General features: G+C 44.3%; 1 protein-coding gene across 11 annotated transcripts in view; it reads left to right on the top strand.

The window, feature by feature from the left end:
• SPECC1 (sperm antigen with calponin homology and coiled-coil domains 1) overlaps positions 1 to 16,941 on the top strand; it is a 286,113-nt gene that overhangs the window by 209,386 nt on the left and 59,786 nt on the right. For 10 of the 11 annotated variants that reach the window (XM_023244466.2, XM_019817229.3, XM_045045093.1 and 7 more), the window contains 5 exons: positions 4,508 to 4,653; positions 5,826 to 5,926; positions 8,935 to 9,016; positions 12,054 to 12,210; positions 16,687 to 16,789. In XM_023244466.2, the coding sequence (XP_023100234.2) occupies positions 4,508 to 4,653; positions 5,826 to 5,926; positions 8,935 to 9,016; positions 12,054 to 12,210; positions 16,687 to 16,789 (589 nt within the window). Of the gene's footprint in view, positions 1 to 3,728; positions 3,816 to 4,507; positions 4,654 to 5,825; positions 5,927 to 8,934; positions 9,017 to 12,053; positions 12,211 to 16,686; positions 16,790 to 16,941 lie in introns of those variants that run through there. The other variant, XR_006589840.1, reaches the window with a different exon arrangement.

Here is a 16,941-nt window from a genome sequence, read left to right as displayed (position 1 = left end):
TGCACTGGGCTCTGTGCTGATGGCTCGGAGCCTGGAGCCTGCTTCGGATTCTGTGTCTCCCTCTCTCTGCCCCTCTCCTGCTCATGCTCTGTCTCTCTCTGTCTCTCAAAAATAAAATAAACATTAAAAATGAAAAAAAGGCTTCCCCTACCCTAATCTTACACAAATAGTCTGTCACATTTCCTTCATCTATTTCTTTCTCTCCCTCTCTCTCCCTCTCTCTCTCTCCCCCCCCTCTCTCTCTCTCTCTCTCTCTCTCTCTCTCTCTCTCTCTGTCTCAGATATTTGGTCTACCTTTCTTTGTTTAGTCCGATGTGAGGTATGAGTCTTTTTCTTCCAGGTGGACAGCCAGTCATGCCAGCACCATTTATGATCCAAACCATCCTCTACCCACTAAATCAAAGTTCCGCCTTTGTGTTATATTTTGTCTATATTTAGAGGGATGTTCCTGATGTGTTTTCATTTCTTTTTTTCTAGAACTTTTAAACAAAACTGCTTTAAAAAAATTTTAATGGGATTATTAGATTGCTGATACCATGTTTTAGACTTGGCCTTTCATCGTAAACTGTCATCTTTCATATATTATCCCCTTTTCTTGAATTTTGTTGTATTCTCAAGGCAGTTTCTATCAAGCATATGATTCTGTCTCCTGTCATGAATTTACAAATGTCTGCTCTCCCTTGAGTGCAGTCATTCCTTTCATTTTATGTTATGGAATCTGTGCATAGATCAGGGCATGTCTTAGGGCAGGGCAGATAATTGCCTGTCTCCTCTTCTTGCTTAAATGGGTTAGTGTATCAGGGCAAGATCATTGTCTATAGGTGCTGCTTACGTCTATACCCACTTTGCCTGACTACTGCTAAAATCTTTTCATGTCTTAAGGAGATATGAAGAGGGGCGCCTGGGTGGCTCAGTCTGTTAAGCGTCCGACTTCAGCTCAGGTCACGATCTCGCGGTTCATGAGTTCGAGCCCCGTGTCGGGCTCTGTGCTGACAGCTCAGAGCCTGGAACCTGCTTCGGATTCTGCGTCTCCCCCTCTCTCTGCCCCTCCCCTGCTCTCTCTCTCTCTCTGTCTCTCTCAAAACTAACATAATAACATTAAAAAAAGTTTTAAACTAAGCGCATACAAGAGCTCACATGTTACATTCTTGCATCGACATGGACCTGGATGACGAAATAAGTGCTGTGGAAAAGTCAGCACCACTTGAAGACTCTATCTTTAACCAAAGAGAGCAGTGAATTAGAGAGACTGGTAACATTTTGAAAATAAAAGACGACTGCAGACACACGGGCACATACGTTTAAATTAGAACCAAAGACCTAGAAGGCACAGCAACAGTGAGTACACGTGGTCCTTGCCTGCAACGGTCGGTCATTCTCGGGTATGGGTTGCCCCTTCCTAAGAGCAGATTACCGCATGAAAATAAGAGCAATGAAATAAATACTGATAGCATTTTTAAAAATACACGTTAAGTAAATTACATAACGTGTTTTTTTTTTTAATTTTTTTTTTCAACGTTTATTTATTTTTGGGACAGAGAGAGACAGAGCATGAACAGGGGAGGGGCAGAGAGAGAGGGAGACACAGAATCGGAAACAGGCTCCAGGCTCCGAGCCATCAGCCCAGAGCCTGATGCGGGGCTCGAACTCACGGACCGCGAGATCGTGACCTGGCTGAAGTCGGACGCTTAACCGACTGTGCCACCCAGGCGCCCCACATAACGTTTTTAAGATACATGGTACTTACTATGGAGCTGTACGCAAAATTTTTTTTTTTTTTTTTTTTTTTGGCAAAAATCGTTCATTATTATCATAGTCTTACATTCTGGAATCAGATGGAGACACGCCTCATTTTTGTGGTTTTCATCGTGCCCCGTAAGCACACGGCAGCTCCTTTATCTGCGACGCACCCGAATATAGAGAGACTGCTTGCTCGATGCTATAGGGAAATCGAATACTAGGCGTATTGAAAGATAGTATCTTTGTATACAGTTGTCCCTTCAAAACCATGGAAGCTGTACTTCTGGGTGATGTAGGAGATTTTCAAAGCTCATTTGATGATATGTGTGTGTAGGTCTTGTTCTACAGATTGACCTTTGAACCTAACATCTGTGTTCAGGACGTAATAGCTAGCATAGAACAAATTCCTAACCTTGAAGCTTTTCCTGTATTTAATGAATTCGTGACAATGCACCTGCTACATGCTTAATATTTCTTAATATCCTTTATAGAATACAGAGTCTTACTCTTCCTTAGAACAGAGAAAATGTAGTATTTCATTTATTGCCAGGGTTGTTACTGGTCGATCTAGGACAATCCTAACAGGCTGGCGTAAAGGAATTTCAGATCTATTGATGATTAAGGTGCTGTGCTAATAAAAAAACAGTAGTGTTCTTAATAGGCGTTTTCTATGGTTCTTCAATTCAGGCTTTGTTTTGTGAATCCTTCTCCTACCCCTGACATACGTGTGAGTGCACATATACACATGCATCCCTGTTATATAACATGGCGGGGCAGGGGGTGGTATTTGGTTCAGTGGCTTCTCTGATCTGCTTAAACAACTTGCAGAGTTCCTCACTACTGACTCTTGCTGTTCTAGGCAAGCCGACTGATCATTTGAAATATAGTCTTGGGGTATCTGAAGGCCAGAGGACTGGGAATCGGCTCTTGGACCCTTGCTGTTTTCTCAATGAGCCTTCCTATTAATCATTTGATCTGTTGAATCACAGAGAAATGTAGGTGCTTGAAGGAAATACCTTGGCAGAAGGTAGGATTGTTTGCATTAAATTATCAAGGAACCAAATGAAAATGAATTTTTAAAAAAGATCTTCCTTCGGGACGCCTGAGTGGCTCATTCGGTTAAACATCCGACTCTTGATTTCAGCTCAGGTCATGATCTCACGGTCCATGAGTTTGAGCCCTGCATCGGGCTCTACGCTGACAGTGCGGAGCCTGCTTGGGATTCTCTGTCTTTCCCTTTCTCTCTGCCCCTCCCCTACTTGTGCGTGCATGCGGTCTCTCTCTCTCTCTCTCTCTCTCTCTCTCTCTCAAAAAAAAAAAAAAAAAAAAAAAAAGATCTCCCTTTGAAGGGTGCCCTGAGTTTCTGCAAAGCCCCGTTGGGAGCCCGTCCTTTAAATGGGTTGGTGAGAAGGTGGTTCACTTTGTTTCTGACCTTCCTCGGAATGGCCAGGACAGAAATTGGAGATTTTTTTTTTTCTGCTTGTACCTAACCTGATTTCATTCTATTTCTGCGTATTCACCACTTGATTTTATACTGTATAACACAATGGGGAAAATACAAAAACCAAACTCATTCAGTTAAAAAACATTGGGGGGGTTGCGGTGGGCGCCTGGGTGGCTCAGTCGATTAAGCATCCAACTTCGGCTCAGGTCATGGTCTCACAGTTCGTGAGTTCGAGCCCCACATTGGGCTCTCTGGTCTCAGCGCAGAGCCCACTTCAGATCCTCTGTCTCCCTCTCTCTCTGCCCCTCCCTGGCTCTCTCTTTCTCTATCTCAAAAATAAATAAATATTAAAAACATTTTTTTAAAACCCAGCTCCCTACCAGTTTCTGAAGTTCCTGGTATTTTCTTTCAAGGAAGTCACCAGGTTATTGATTTTTTTTTTTTTTTTCACTCAAAAGGAGGGGGAGACAAAAGCGTAGGACAGCATGATTTCAATGTTTTAAGTTCGCCTCACTAAAATTTATTTTGTTCACATCGATCACAGAGCAACAGAAGAAAGCTTTGAGAATTAAGGACAAGTAAATTCAACCACGGAAGCTTATGAGCAGCTGGATGGATCCCAGAAAGATCAGTAAATAAATATTTTAAACTTCCACTGACCTTATTAAAATACACTGCCAGAAATATTCTGTTTGAGCCATTCTCATAAATGAGTCATCTTCCAAAAACAGCTGGTAGCAATTTGCTGTAAGAAAAAGAGTAGTGACTTAGAAATCAGAAGGTTGGGAGGTCTTGCCTTGGCTCGTTCACAGGGAGATTAAATGACACGCTAACATGTCCCAGATGAGGCACAAGAGAATTGAATCAGATGATCTGTCTTTAAAAGACCCCTTCATGGGGCACCTGGGTGGGTGGTTAAGCGTCCTACTTCAGCTCAGGTTATGATCTCACGGTCGTGATCTCTCGAGCCCCACATCGGGCTCTGTGCTGACAGCTCAGAGCCTGGAGCCTGCTTCTCATTCTGTGTCCCCCTATCTCTGTCTCTTTCTCTCTCTCTCTCTCTCTCAAAAATATTAAGAACATTAAAAAAATTTTTTTAAATACTTTCCTGGCCATTCCCAAGAAAACATCTCTGATAAAAATAGAGGGCAGTACCTATATTATTTCCCAGAGAGGCAAAGCGGATACAGAAAATGAGATTTTAAATTGGGGATCCTCCTTCCGGATTTGTTTTTCTCGGCATTGTTTCTGTTTCCATCTGTGTCTCTTCCCCCCTGGGAACATCCTCCACCTTTTCAATTTGCCGTACTCTTTACCATGCAGACCTGTGAATGAAGAGTCAGAACCCCCCGAGGTCGATGCTCCCAGCCGGTGGCATGGCGTCTATGTGAACAGAACATCTCCGACGCCTTCGGAATCTGCGACCACCGTTAAGTCCCTCATCAAGTCATTTGACTTGGGACGTCCAGGTATTTCATCATTTGGTCTCACGAATCCAACTCAAATTCAGACAGTGGCCCCACATACCAAGCTGTCTCTACTCCACACTGGCCCCAAATTAATGCAACCACAAGGGCTCGTCTACATCATTCTGCACGTAGCTGCCGTGTACAAGAGACTTCTGCAGCCTTGCTGAAGCTCCCGTAAGACAACCCTGAAGAGTCTGCGTCACACGTAATACAGCCTCCTCTTTCTCTCCACCTCTTCCTTAGCTTTAATTCCAGACTTGCCACGTTCCTCTTCTGCCTCTATGTCCATTAAACTCAGGTTACCACCGCTTGCCTTCTTACCGTCTCATGAGAGTTAGCAGGGTCAGCCGGAGGCTTCATTTCCTAGAAAATGAGGTGTTGAATCTATGCATTTGGCTCTCTTGTTGGACACCCCCCGCCCCCGGCCTTGCTCGTCTCACAACATACTGTTAGACTTTTCTCTCCCTGGTCTTGTGTGCGACTGCCTGTTCTGACCTGTCATGCCTGATCTTGATACATTCCCAGATTTTTCTGTAAATGTCTCTCTGGCTCACAGTTCACCGTTATTCACTGTTAACTATGTACGTGAGGAAAATGCATGTTGCTACTCTACGCACATAAATATAGTAGATGGAAGAAACCAAATGTGCATCTGTCCAAAATAGCAGTATATTTCTTCTCTTGACCGCAACAGATACGCCTGTGGTGTAGGGAGACTAGAGTTATTATCCCTAGCTAATCCTAGGATGTACCTGGTTGTCTTTGCTAAAATAGTTTGTAGCTAAGTTAGATGAAGATTAGCCTGCAAATATTAAAAGATATGAAAGCCGGTGACTACGTTCAGTCTGTGAAGATAGGAAGTGAATGAACAGTGAATGGTTTGTGCAAGAATTTTCCTGTTCCTTCTTGCCTTAGATGCCTCGTCACGTGTTTTCTTCCCCCCCCCCCCCACCCGTCACTGTGTGTCCCACCTCTAAGAGCAACCCCCGTGTAGTTGGCTCCTCCCCGCTCCTTCCCCTGTTCAGCACTAGTCCAGAGGAGAGAACAGGGTGGTACCTTAGAAGCATCCTGGGATGCCTTTGTAGTCACCAAAACAGTAACAAATGAGGAGCTGTTACTTGCTGTTTTGAACTGGAACTGCATACAAATGTCCCCTTCTCTTTGCTTGGCAGGTGGAACCGGACAGAATATTTCTGTCCATAAGACCCCCAGAAGCCCCCTGAGTGGGATCCCCGTGAGGACCACTCCAGCTGCTGCTGTTTCTCCAATGCAGGTAAGAGAGCTTTGGCCACGTGGGTGGTGGCCTGTGCCACGTGGTATCATCGTGGTGTCTTGTGCCCAGGCAAGTCGCAAAGGGAAAGTGAAAACCCAATTGTTTTATTCTTTGAGGCACATTGAACGTCGTTTTTAATAGGAGTAAGATAATAATAATGAAACTTTCGTTAAAAATTACAATTCTAGGGGTGCCTAGGTGGCTCGGTCAGTTAAGCGTCCTACCTCAGCTTCGGTCATGATCTCGCAATACGTGAGTTCGAGCCCTGCGTCGGGCTCTGTGCTGACAGCTCAGGGGCTGGAGCCCGCTTCACATTCTGTGTCTTCCTCTCTCTCTGCCCCTCCCCTGCTCTTGTGTGCGTGCTCTCTCTCTCTCAAAAATAAATATTAAAAAAAATTTTTTTTAATTATAATTCTGGGCACCTGGGTGGCTCAGTCAGTTAAGCATCCGACTCTCGATTTCTGACAGTGCAGGGCCTGCTTGGGATTCGCTGTCTCCCTCTCTCTCTGCCCCTCCCCTGTGCTCACACAGGTGCACTTTGTCTCTCTCTCTCTGTCTCTCTCAAAATAAATAGATATTTTTTAAAAATTTTAACAATTGCAGTTCTGAGGCCTGATAAAGATCCAAGAGAAGCACTCTAAACCTCATATAATTTTGTTTGTAAGGTATATTTAAAATTTTCAGTTAACCGAAGATTATAATTTTTACCAGAAGTGGATGTTGAACTAGTTATTTTTCTCAAAGAATTGTGTCTTTTCTTTTTTTTCCCAAAAGCCCCCCAGAGAGAGAAAACATTTATAATTTGTAAGTTCTTAGAGTTCACTGGGTACAATCTGTGTCACTTTTGCTGTTTTGTGAAGGTTCTAGATCAGAGCTACTTAGCATTTTCAGAGTCCAGAGTGCTAACCATTACACCATGGAACCCACTCGCTACTTGGCATTTTCTAAGGCTGGGGCGTTCAGTGTTAATTAGTAACATTCAGCACTCTGCTCTCTCTGAGCCAAGGGTAATGTTGTCATTAACAAGTACCGTTTGGGGGCACCTGGGTGGCTCAGTCGGTTAAGCGGCCGACTTTGGCTCAGGTCATGATCTTACTGTTTGGGACTTTGAGCCCCACGTTGGGCTCTGTGCTGACAGCTCAGAGCCTGGAGCCTGCTTCATATTCTGTGTCTCCCTCTTTCTCTGCCCCCCGCCCCCACTCCCGCTCACACTCTGCCTCTCTCTCTCTCTCAAAAATAATGTTTTTTGAATGTTTTTTGAATGTTTCCGTATGTACCACCCCTGCAGCCAACACCAAGGTAAAGCATTCTCGTCACCCCAGAAGGCGCCCCCATGCCACCACCCAGTCAGTAATCTCTTAAAGTAGCCATTATTCTGACCTCTGTTACCATTGGATCAGTGTTACACTGACCTAACCATTGTAAAAGGGAGTGACTTAGAAATCCCCCTTGCTCCCTAGCCCCAGAAAGAACCACTGTTGATGGCTTGTTGTGTATCCTTCTAGATGTTTTTCTTTAGCATAAAAGTGTGTGTGGTTGGGGAAGGGGGAGGGAGAGAAAGTTTTATAAATTAGATTACACTAAACATCATTCGGACACTGGCTCATTCCACTTTGTCGTTGGAATGGAATCCATGAGGGCAGGGATTTTTATCTGTTTTGCCTGCTATTCTATCTTTTGCCTGGACCAGTGGCCGGCACATAGTTCTATCACAGTACAAGCTCAGTAAATATTTGTTGAATGAATGAAGGAAGCTATCAGAGACATCTTTACATGTCAGTATTTGGAAAAAATACTGCATTCTTTTTTTTTTTTAATTTTTTTAATGTTAATTTATTTTAGAGAGAAAGAGAGACAGAGTGTGAGCAGGGGAGGGGCAGAGAGAGAGGGAGACACAGAATCTGAAGCAGGCTCCAGGCTCTGAGCTGTCAGCACAGAGCCTGATGCGGGGCTCAAACTCATCAACCGTGAGATCGTGACCTGAGCTGAAGTCAGACGCTTAACTGACTGAGCTACCCAGGTGGCTCCCCTTCTTCTTTTTTTAAGGCTGTATGTAAATACCACATTTTGTTTATCCATTCATCTGTCCATGGACATTTAGGTTGTTTCTGCCTCTTGACTATTGTGAGTAATGCTGCAACAAACATGGGTGTGCAAAAATGTCTTCTAGATTCATGTTTTTTGGATATAGACCCAGAAGTGAGACTGCTGGATTGTGTAAGAGTTCTATTTTTAATTTTTTGAAGAGCCTCCCTACTATTTTCCATAGCGGGTGCACCATTTTATATGCCCACCAGCAGTGCACAAAGATTTTAATTTTTCTGCATTTTGATCAACACTTGTTATTTTCTCTCTCTCTCTTTTTAAAATAATGACCCTTCTAACAGATGTGAAGTGATACCTGATTGTGGTCTTGATTTGCATTTCCCTGATGATTAGTGAAGTTGAGCATCTTTCTATATGCCTGTTGGCCATTCAGAAACAGTATTTTTACACACCTCCTTGACTATACGTAGAATTTTCCAGGAAGGTACTCACAAAGCTGATTAATTATGATTAATTAAGAGAAGAAACAGGTGGTGGGAGTGAGAGGGAGACTCTTTCCATTTTATGTCCTTTCTGTTCTTTTGAGGATCGGGCCAATTGCATTTATTACCTATTCAAATAAATAAGTTGTGTTTTTTTTTTTTATGTATATTTATTTTTGAGAGAGAGGGTGAGCACAAGCAGGGGAGCGGCAGAGAGAGAAAGAAAGGGAGACACAGAATCCACAGCAGGCTCCAGACCTCGTGCGGGACTTGAACCCACAGACTGTGGGATCACGACCTGAGCTGAAATCGGATGCTTAACCCACTGAGCCACCCCGGTGCCCCTAAATAAGTTGTTTTAAAACCTCCCTCTCGTGATTCTGATGAGTTTAAGAACCGTTGTGTGGACACACACGCCTTGTTTACGCTGTCCTTGGGGTCACAAGCTCACCTGTGCTGCTGTGCCTTTTGGTTTTTTAGAGACACTCCACTTACAGTAGCGTTCGGCCAGCCAGCAAAGGTGTGACTCAGCATTTGGATCTTCCAGAACTTCCACTCTCAGGTAATACAAGCACCTTTGACTTATTTTTTTGTGCGGTCGACATTTCTTCTTTGCCCGAAACCGAGCTTAGAAAAATAACCCATGGCATTTATCTCAAACAGTTGAAAACCCCAAATGTTTTGTGTGACGGGTGTTGGATCCTGTTTCCTGCCAGCTGTCCTTCCCAGCGTGCATGTGTTCAGGAGAAATGTCCAGATTTGGGGGGGGGGGTTGCTTGCTTTTTACTGAATCTCAAGGGAATAATTTGCAATCTTTAGAAATCACTATTTTAAGAAAAAAATTTTATCTGATTCTAAAGGTCTGTTGCTTCCACAATTCCTGAAATATTGCCTCTTTAGGGCTCTGTCTCTGAACGTAGTCCCCTTCCTGTTGTTCCCGCGGGTATTTTATTTATTTATTTTGAGAGAGAAAGCACGAGCGGGGGAGGGGTGGACAGAGAGGGAGAGAGAGAATCCCAAACAGGCTCCGCACTGTCAGCACAGAGCCTGCTCAGGATTCTCTTTCTCTCTCTCTCTCTCTCTGACCCTCCCTTGTGTGCATGCACCCTGTCTCTCAAGATAAATACATAAACATAGGAAAAAAAAAAAAAAAGGAAGAACACTGTCTGCCTCATAGTATCGCTCCAAGGGCTGAGTGAATGCGGCCGGGTGTGGGGTGGGTGCTGTTTACGTGTTGGCTGTTACCACTCTAACGTCTGGTCTCTTGGAATCAGTTCACCTGTCAGAACAAAGAGGCATTAGCAGAATGTTAAGCTTGTCCTGAGTATTTACCCTAGAAATTTATGTGTATGATTCTGTGGTCACTGTTGTGAGGAAACAACAAAGATAAAAAAGAACGCGAACACTAAATGAATTATTTGCTGGTGCCTAACAGGAAGGCCAGAAAGCCAGAAATCTAGATTGCATAGATAGAAGTCCCGTGTTGCTAAGCATCAGACAAAACTTCTGTAATACGGTGTGAATCTAAAGGAATTCTAGCTGTTCTTCTTTTAGATCATGGTCAAACACCATTAGGTTCGTTCTTAACGTAGTTGTTTCTGAAGTAACTATTGTTATTGTTTTGGTCTCTCACTGGAAAGTCTTTAACCTTACCACCTTATTTTCTTTCACTTCTGAATTTTGTTTTCTTTTTTTCGTGGGATAAGAGGATTTTAAACGTACGTAAATACCGATACTGACAATGTGAAGACCGCCTCAGCCCGTCCCCTGCATTTTACATGCGAGAGATTCAAGCCCTACAGGGACTAATTGATTTATAACTGGTCCCACCGATTCTGAATGACTCTGGGACCAAGATAGGATTGTTTTTTCTGATTCTTTTCACCATGTTGCCTTTTGGAAATGAGGCTGGTGATTGCTCTGATCAGTTAGTGATAATGGTTTATGTAGGACTTGATAATGACCTCAAGGAAGAAGAAGAAAATGGTGTCTAAGGGCAGGAGAATAAGAAAAAACAAAGGGTAAGTGAGTCCAGTAGAACAGGTCATTATTTCTCTGCAAACTAGAGAAATGGAGGGAGGCTAAAACAGGGTATTGGAAACCCACCCGATTTGAGTTCCTACACTTGCCATATAGTGGAAAATAAGGAATAAGTTGATTATATAATACCTATAACATAAAAGTTACCATCTTAACCATTTTTAAATGTACTAGGTGAGCTTTAGGTCATAACATTTGTCTTCTCTGTTCCTCCCATTTTAAAATTTCCTTTGGTGGGGAGCCGGGGTGGCTCAGTCAGTTAAGCATCTGACTCTTGATCTCCACTCAGGTCTTAATCTCAGAGTCATGAATTCAAGCCCTGTGTTGGGCTCTGCACTGGGCGTGAGGCCTATTAAAAAAAAAAAAAAAATTTTTTTTCTTTTTTCCTTTTGTGTCAAGAAACCATTTGTTTAATTGACAAGATAAATACTGACGCCAAAGCCATACTGGCTCTTGCCCTGAAGTAAACAGTTCATTGTCAGCACCCGCTCTGTTCGCCCACCAGGCACCTGTCTACCCGGATGATTCTATTTACCATACTAAAAAAGGATTACATGGTAAAAGTTGCTTGCATTCAACCCAGCCTTGCCAAGACTGAGGTCATCAAAAGCTGCCAAAGTGGGATTAATGCGTTGTTTTTGTTGTTTTCTTCAGTGATGTAAGCACTGTTTTCCCTCTGCTCTTCCAGGCTAATTAGCCTCACTCCCCACTTTACTACCCATAATTGGTGGCTCTTAGCTGTACAAGTATTGTTTTCTTCCGTGACTGTGGTGTCATAGGAGGCGACCATGGGCTTAGCCTGGTCACAGAGGCCTGTCGTGTGGCACTGAGCAAATCACTGAGTTGTGTGCCGTTGCCCCCGTTAACTGCAGACCAGACCATCTCAAATTTTCCTCCCATTCTATACCTTTGTGGTCCTTTAAGAAACATCATCGGGACGATCCAGCCTGTTTCATCAACGTGTTTTGGTTTCTAATATGACAGCAGAGAGGAGCCTTTAAAGAATTACTTTTGCTTATTTGTAAGCAAGCCAGACCCTATGACTGGAGTGGCTTGTTTTCTTGCAAAATAGTTATCAATTCTTGGAAAAGTTATCAGCTTTTTGCCTGCTGCCACCTGTGACTTGAAAATCCCACTGGGCACCTACCTACCAGCTCTCTCTCTCTCTCTCTCAGATGCCCACTGATTAAAGCAAAGTGCTTTACTTGGGGACAGGGCTGGTTTTGTGGGCGTGTGACCCGTGCAGAGCTCTTGGAAGGGCTTCAGTTCAGTGTTCCACGGGTGCCATCTTGAAATTCATCATAATTCTTGAAGAAGAGGCTAATTTGTCAATAGTCTCTATGAGTCTTGTAGTCAGTCCTGCCTGGAGAATCCTTTCTAGAAAACACTATGTCCCTATTTGCATTTCTATTACTTAATTGGAAACTGTATCTATAAATCTATATCTGTTATATATATTTGTACTTGAGAATAAGATGAGAATTATATGGTACTTGAGAAGAAAGCGTGGTGACCAGATTTCTCTTCAAGAATAGGTGATTATGTTGTTGTTCACACAGATCTTCTAAAGGGAAGGGGTGAGGACCTGAAACCGGACCCTTACCTCCGCAAGAGCCCCTCGCTCGAGTCTCTGAGCAGACCCCCTTCTCTGGGCTTCGGGAACACGAGGCTGCTGAGCGCTTCCACAGGGGGCTTGAAACCACAAAGCAAACTCAGGTATCGCATTTGAATCAGTGAGAAAGCACTGGGCTGATGACCTTGTGTTCTTCCTTCCGTTTTATCCCCTCTGGTCAGATTCCTTCTTACGTATATTTCCTGAATGAAAACGACCCAGACTCAGCACCTGCCTTCAGCAAGAGAGGAGGGCACTGCACAGCAGGACGGTGCGGAGGGAAATAAGAGCTGTAGGAAAAGAAGCATAAGCAGACTACGTGGGGAGTTGTTAGCTGGATGAGGAAGTCGGGAGTGAGGAGGCAGCGTTTGTGCCACAGGGGTCCTGCAGGCGTCACCTTGAGGCTCTGCTGGAAGTTCAGGGAACTGGCGGTGGTTTAGTTTGGTGAGACTGGGCTGCGGGCCGCATGAGGGCAGGGGCCCTGGCACACACATCATCAACGTCAGGACTGGCCAGGAGGCAGATAGGTGGTTGGGGTATCACCACCGGAAAGGCAGGTTGGACTCACCTTGTGAATGATCTTCACTGCCAAGGCTAGAGGTCTGTACTCATTTCGGTAAAGCAGTGGGGAACCACTAGGTTCGTGGCCTCTTGTTTCTGTTGTTGCTGATTGCGAGTAGTGGTTCAGTAAACAGTGGCGTGTCGGAAGGACTGGAGGGGCATTTTGAAGTCAGTGTCGAAAGAGCCCGTTAGTGGTGATGGGGGGTGGGTGGGTGGTGGAGCGGGGACAGAGACTGCGGGGGTGGTCACCAAAAACCTGTCTTTGCTCATACCTCTGCCACTTCCTCCCTGCTCTGTGCCCCTGCTCACCCAGGCCACGGCAGACCTCCCCGCCCTCTAGCCGCTCGCTGCTTCCCCACGTAGAGTCATCCTCTAGAACACCGAGCGCGTCCCGTGCAGACCTTGTCAGAAACCTCCCGTGACTCGTCATGCGCTCTTCCACCCTCGCTCCTTAATCTGGTTCTCTGCAGCTTAGTCTCACCCTGCTCACGTGCTAGTGTGTCCCTGCCCTCTGCTCCCTCAGAGCCTGTTTTATTCTCAGCCTTTGCCGCTAACACATGCATTGCTGACTGCTCGCGAGGCCGTGGCCTGAATTGTCTTCCTTCTGTCCCTTTCACACTCCCCTAAGTCCTTCTCCTTCAAAGCCAAGCAAACTACCCTGGTAGCGTCGATGCCCCCTTTCTCTGCCTTTGGTGTCTTAACCTCATTTGGGTATTTAATCCACTGTGGTGTGGTGTGTGTGCCTTTGTCCCCATTGAAGTCTGCACTATGTTTATTTTTTTAATGTTTATTTTTGAGAGAGAGAGAGAGAGACAGAGACAGAGTGTAAGCTGGGGAGGGACAGAGAGAGAGAGACAGAATCTGAAGCAGGCTCCAGGCTCTGAGCTGTCAGCACAGAGCCTGATGCGGGGCTCGAACTCACGAACCGTGAGATCATGACCTGAGCCGAAGTCGGACTCCCCACCGACTGAGCCACCCAGGTGCTCGTACGTTGCACTTTAGTAGACGGTGAATACCTCGTCTCACACTTTGATGTCTCTCCCAGCCCCCTGTGTTGTGTTACACACACAACATTTCATTCAGTCAGTGCTTATGAGTACGTGGATAGATGAGTACACAAAACAGGGCACTTTAGTAGTAATGGCTTTTTAGCAAACATCATAACTACAGCATTATGTGTGTTACAATAGGATTTTATAAAAGTCTGAATAAGTTCAGCTCTTGTCATACCTTTGGGTGTGGCCTCTATTTGCACCCAAATAGATGAAGTCATATCTTTTCAGAGGTTTAACTTAAAGCCCCAGATATTACACATTAGTCTTGTTTCTGCACAGGAGATTTAAATGATCAGAACTTTTTTTTTTTTAGCTTTTTAAAATGTTTATTTATTTCTGAGAGAGAGAGAGAGCAAGCAGGGAAGGGGCAGAGAGAGAGGGAGACACACAATCTGAAGCAGGCTCCAGGCTCCCAGCTGTCAGCACAGAGCCTAAAGCAGGCCTCAAACTCATAGACTCGGACGCTCAACTGACTGAGCCACCCAGCCACCCCCCAAATCTTGTTTTTAAGGACCAGAATTAGTGCTACTCTGAAATTGCTCTTTAGGCCACAAATGTGTAGAGAAAAGGCTATGTGGGGCGCCTGGGTGGCGCAGTCGGTTAAGCGTCCGACTTCAGCCAGGTCACGATCTCGCGGTCTGTGAGTTCGAGCCCCGCGTCGGGCTCTGGGCTGATGGCTCAGAGCCTGGAGCCTGTGTCTCCCTCTCTCTCTGCCCCTCCCCCGTTCATGCTCTGTCTCTCTCTGTCCCAAAAATAAATAAAAACGTTGAAAAAAAAATTTTTAAACAAAAAAGAAAAAAAAAGAAAAGGCTATGTGTGTGTGCTGTTGATGTGATACCCTTCATCGTGGAAGATTAAATTAGTGGAAATCACTGTGTTGTTTTATTTTTGTATTCACATCACCGAGACGAATGACAGGATAGAAATTAATTTCTTTTGGAAGTTTTCATCCCATTGATATTAATTTGGAGCAGGCACCACATCTAGTTAACTTTATCTTTTCAAAGAAAATTGTCCAGTAAATGTTTTTAATTGTCCGCCTTTACAGAAACTCTTCTCCCAACCTTCATTTCAGTCTTTCCTCATTTGTCAGACCTAAAAATTCAGTTCTAAATGACAAAGTAAGACGTGGCTTTAGTAAACACAGGCCACGTCACTGTAACATCATAGGCTCTTCGCGACTCTGACCACGGAAACTCACGGATATGAGTTTACAGGTAATGCCAGGTACAAGAAAAACCAGGCATCAGATGGCACCAGCAAAATTTTAATGCAAGTTTATGAAGTTTTCTTACCATCTCTACCCTAATTCAGATTGCTGAGATCTGGAATCATTACATTCTTCCTTAAAAATATTTTAAAGTATTTTCATTAAGTATCAGAATGATACAAAACAATAATAATAAGATACGTGTAAGGTATAAAGAACAACAGTGCACCTGGATATCAACCTTCCGGTGCAAGGAAGAAAAAATTATTATTACCATTGAAATCTCCCACCAGCCCCTCTGCGCTGGCCTCGCCTCCCTGCCCCGCCCCAAGATCACCACTGTCCTGTTTTGTATGTCGTCCTCTGCTTCTCTTTCCAGTTTCACCACGTACGCTTGCACCCCCAAACAATATAAACAATACATTATTTAAATTCTCATTTAAAATTCTCCTTATAAATGGGAACATACAGTGCTTTTCTCTTTTTTTTTTTTAACTCAAAATTGTTCCTGCTGTGCATTCAAGTCATTGTGTACATCTCAGTTCGTTGGCTTTTATTGCTGTATAGTATTCCTTTGTATGACTGTACCTCTGTTCACTAATTTTCCTGATGATGTGCATCTGATTGTTTCCAATTATTTGCTAGTATAAAAAAGTGCCAAGGGGCGCCCCGGTGGCTCAGCGGGTTAAGTGTCCAACTTCTGAGTTCAGGTTGTGATTTCACGGTTCGTGAGTTTCAAGCCCACTGCTGAGCTCTTCACTGTTGGCACAGAGCCTACTTTGGATCCTCTGTTCCCCTCTCTTTCTGCCCCTCCCCCACTTGTTCTCTCTCTCTCAAAAATAAACATTTAAAAAATTTCTTTTAAAGTAACGTAGGCGTCTATTAAAAATTGAGGGGTGCCTGGGTGGCACAGTTGGTTAGGTGGCTGACTTCAGCTCAGGTCATGATCTCACGGTCCATGAGTTTGAGCCCCACGTCGGGCTCTGTGCTGACGGCTCAGATCCTGGAGCCTGCTTTGGATTCTGCGTCTCCCTCTCTCTCTGTTCCTCCCCTGCTTGTGCTCTATCTCTCTCAAAAATAAATAAATATTAAAAAAATATTTTTCTTTACAAAGTTAAAAAAAAATAAAAATTGAGAAGAGGGTGCCTGAAGTCTTGCTCTCAGAGTGCTGTTATATTATTTAGTAAAATCACTTCCTTTGGCTAAACAGGTGCTCAGAAATGAGTTAGTATCTCACAAACTGGGGAGTATCACTTTTGGAGTGTGCAAAGCCCCTCTTTTGAGTAGTTTTGACTGATTTCCCCCTTTTATCTCCATTCCTATCACCTCTCCATAAGCAGCCAATCTAGTGGTTTTAAATGGCCTTTCAGCCCACCTTTCATAGGTTACGTAGGTATAGGTGTAGCCTTGGAACACGTAGAATAGTTTTCTAGAGTCTTTAATTAAAATGATACTGTACTTAATAACTAAAGGGCTAGATGAATGGAACAACAGATGGATTTAAAAACAACCGAAAACGAAAATCAACCTGTTTCCAGACTTCTGACAGCCAAGCAGTACAATTTAATTCTTCCTTCATATCGTGAGACATAATAAAGACGTATCATTCGTATGACTAGCATGACATAATAAAGACGCATCTCACTGGAGAGACCTAGACTTTTGCTCTATAATCTAGTTACTTGTTTCTTGCCTACTTGAGGGTCCTAAAAATCAGCCTCTTCTCTTTACCACGTGCTCTTCTTTCTAACTAGTGTGGAGAGAAGAGACCCCCTGGCTGCCTTGGCCCGGGAATATGGCGGCTCCAAGCGCAACGCTCTCTTGAAATGGTGTCAGAAGAAGACAGAAGGCTATGCGGTAAGCGACCGTGTCGACCGGCTTCCACCCGGCTCTGGGCGGCAGGCCTTTGCCAGGGTTTGTTCTGGGCACGCATATGGCTTGGACGGGCCGGTGTGCGTAGAACTCGTGTCCTTCTCTTCTCTGGGGGAGGGGCCGCCAGGTAGTGCGGT

Source organism: Felis catus, chromosome E1 (genome assembly GCF_018350175.1).
Source record: "Felis catus isolate Fca126 chromosome E1, F.catus_Fca126_mat1.0, whole genome shotgun sequence".
In the NCBI taxonomy this organism is placed as follows: Eukaryota; Metazoa; Chordata; class Mammalia; order Carnivora; family Felidae; genus Felis; species Felis catus.
Note: the sequence above shows the minus strand (reverse complement) of the source record. Positions and strands in the feature narration are given on the sequence as shown.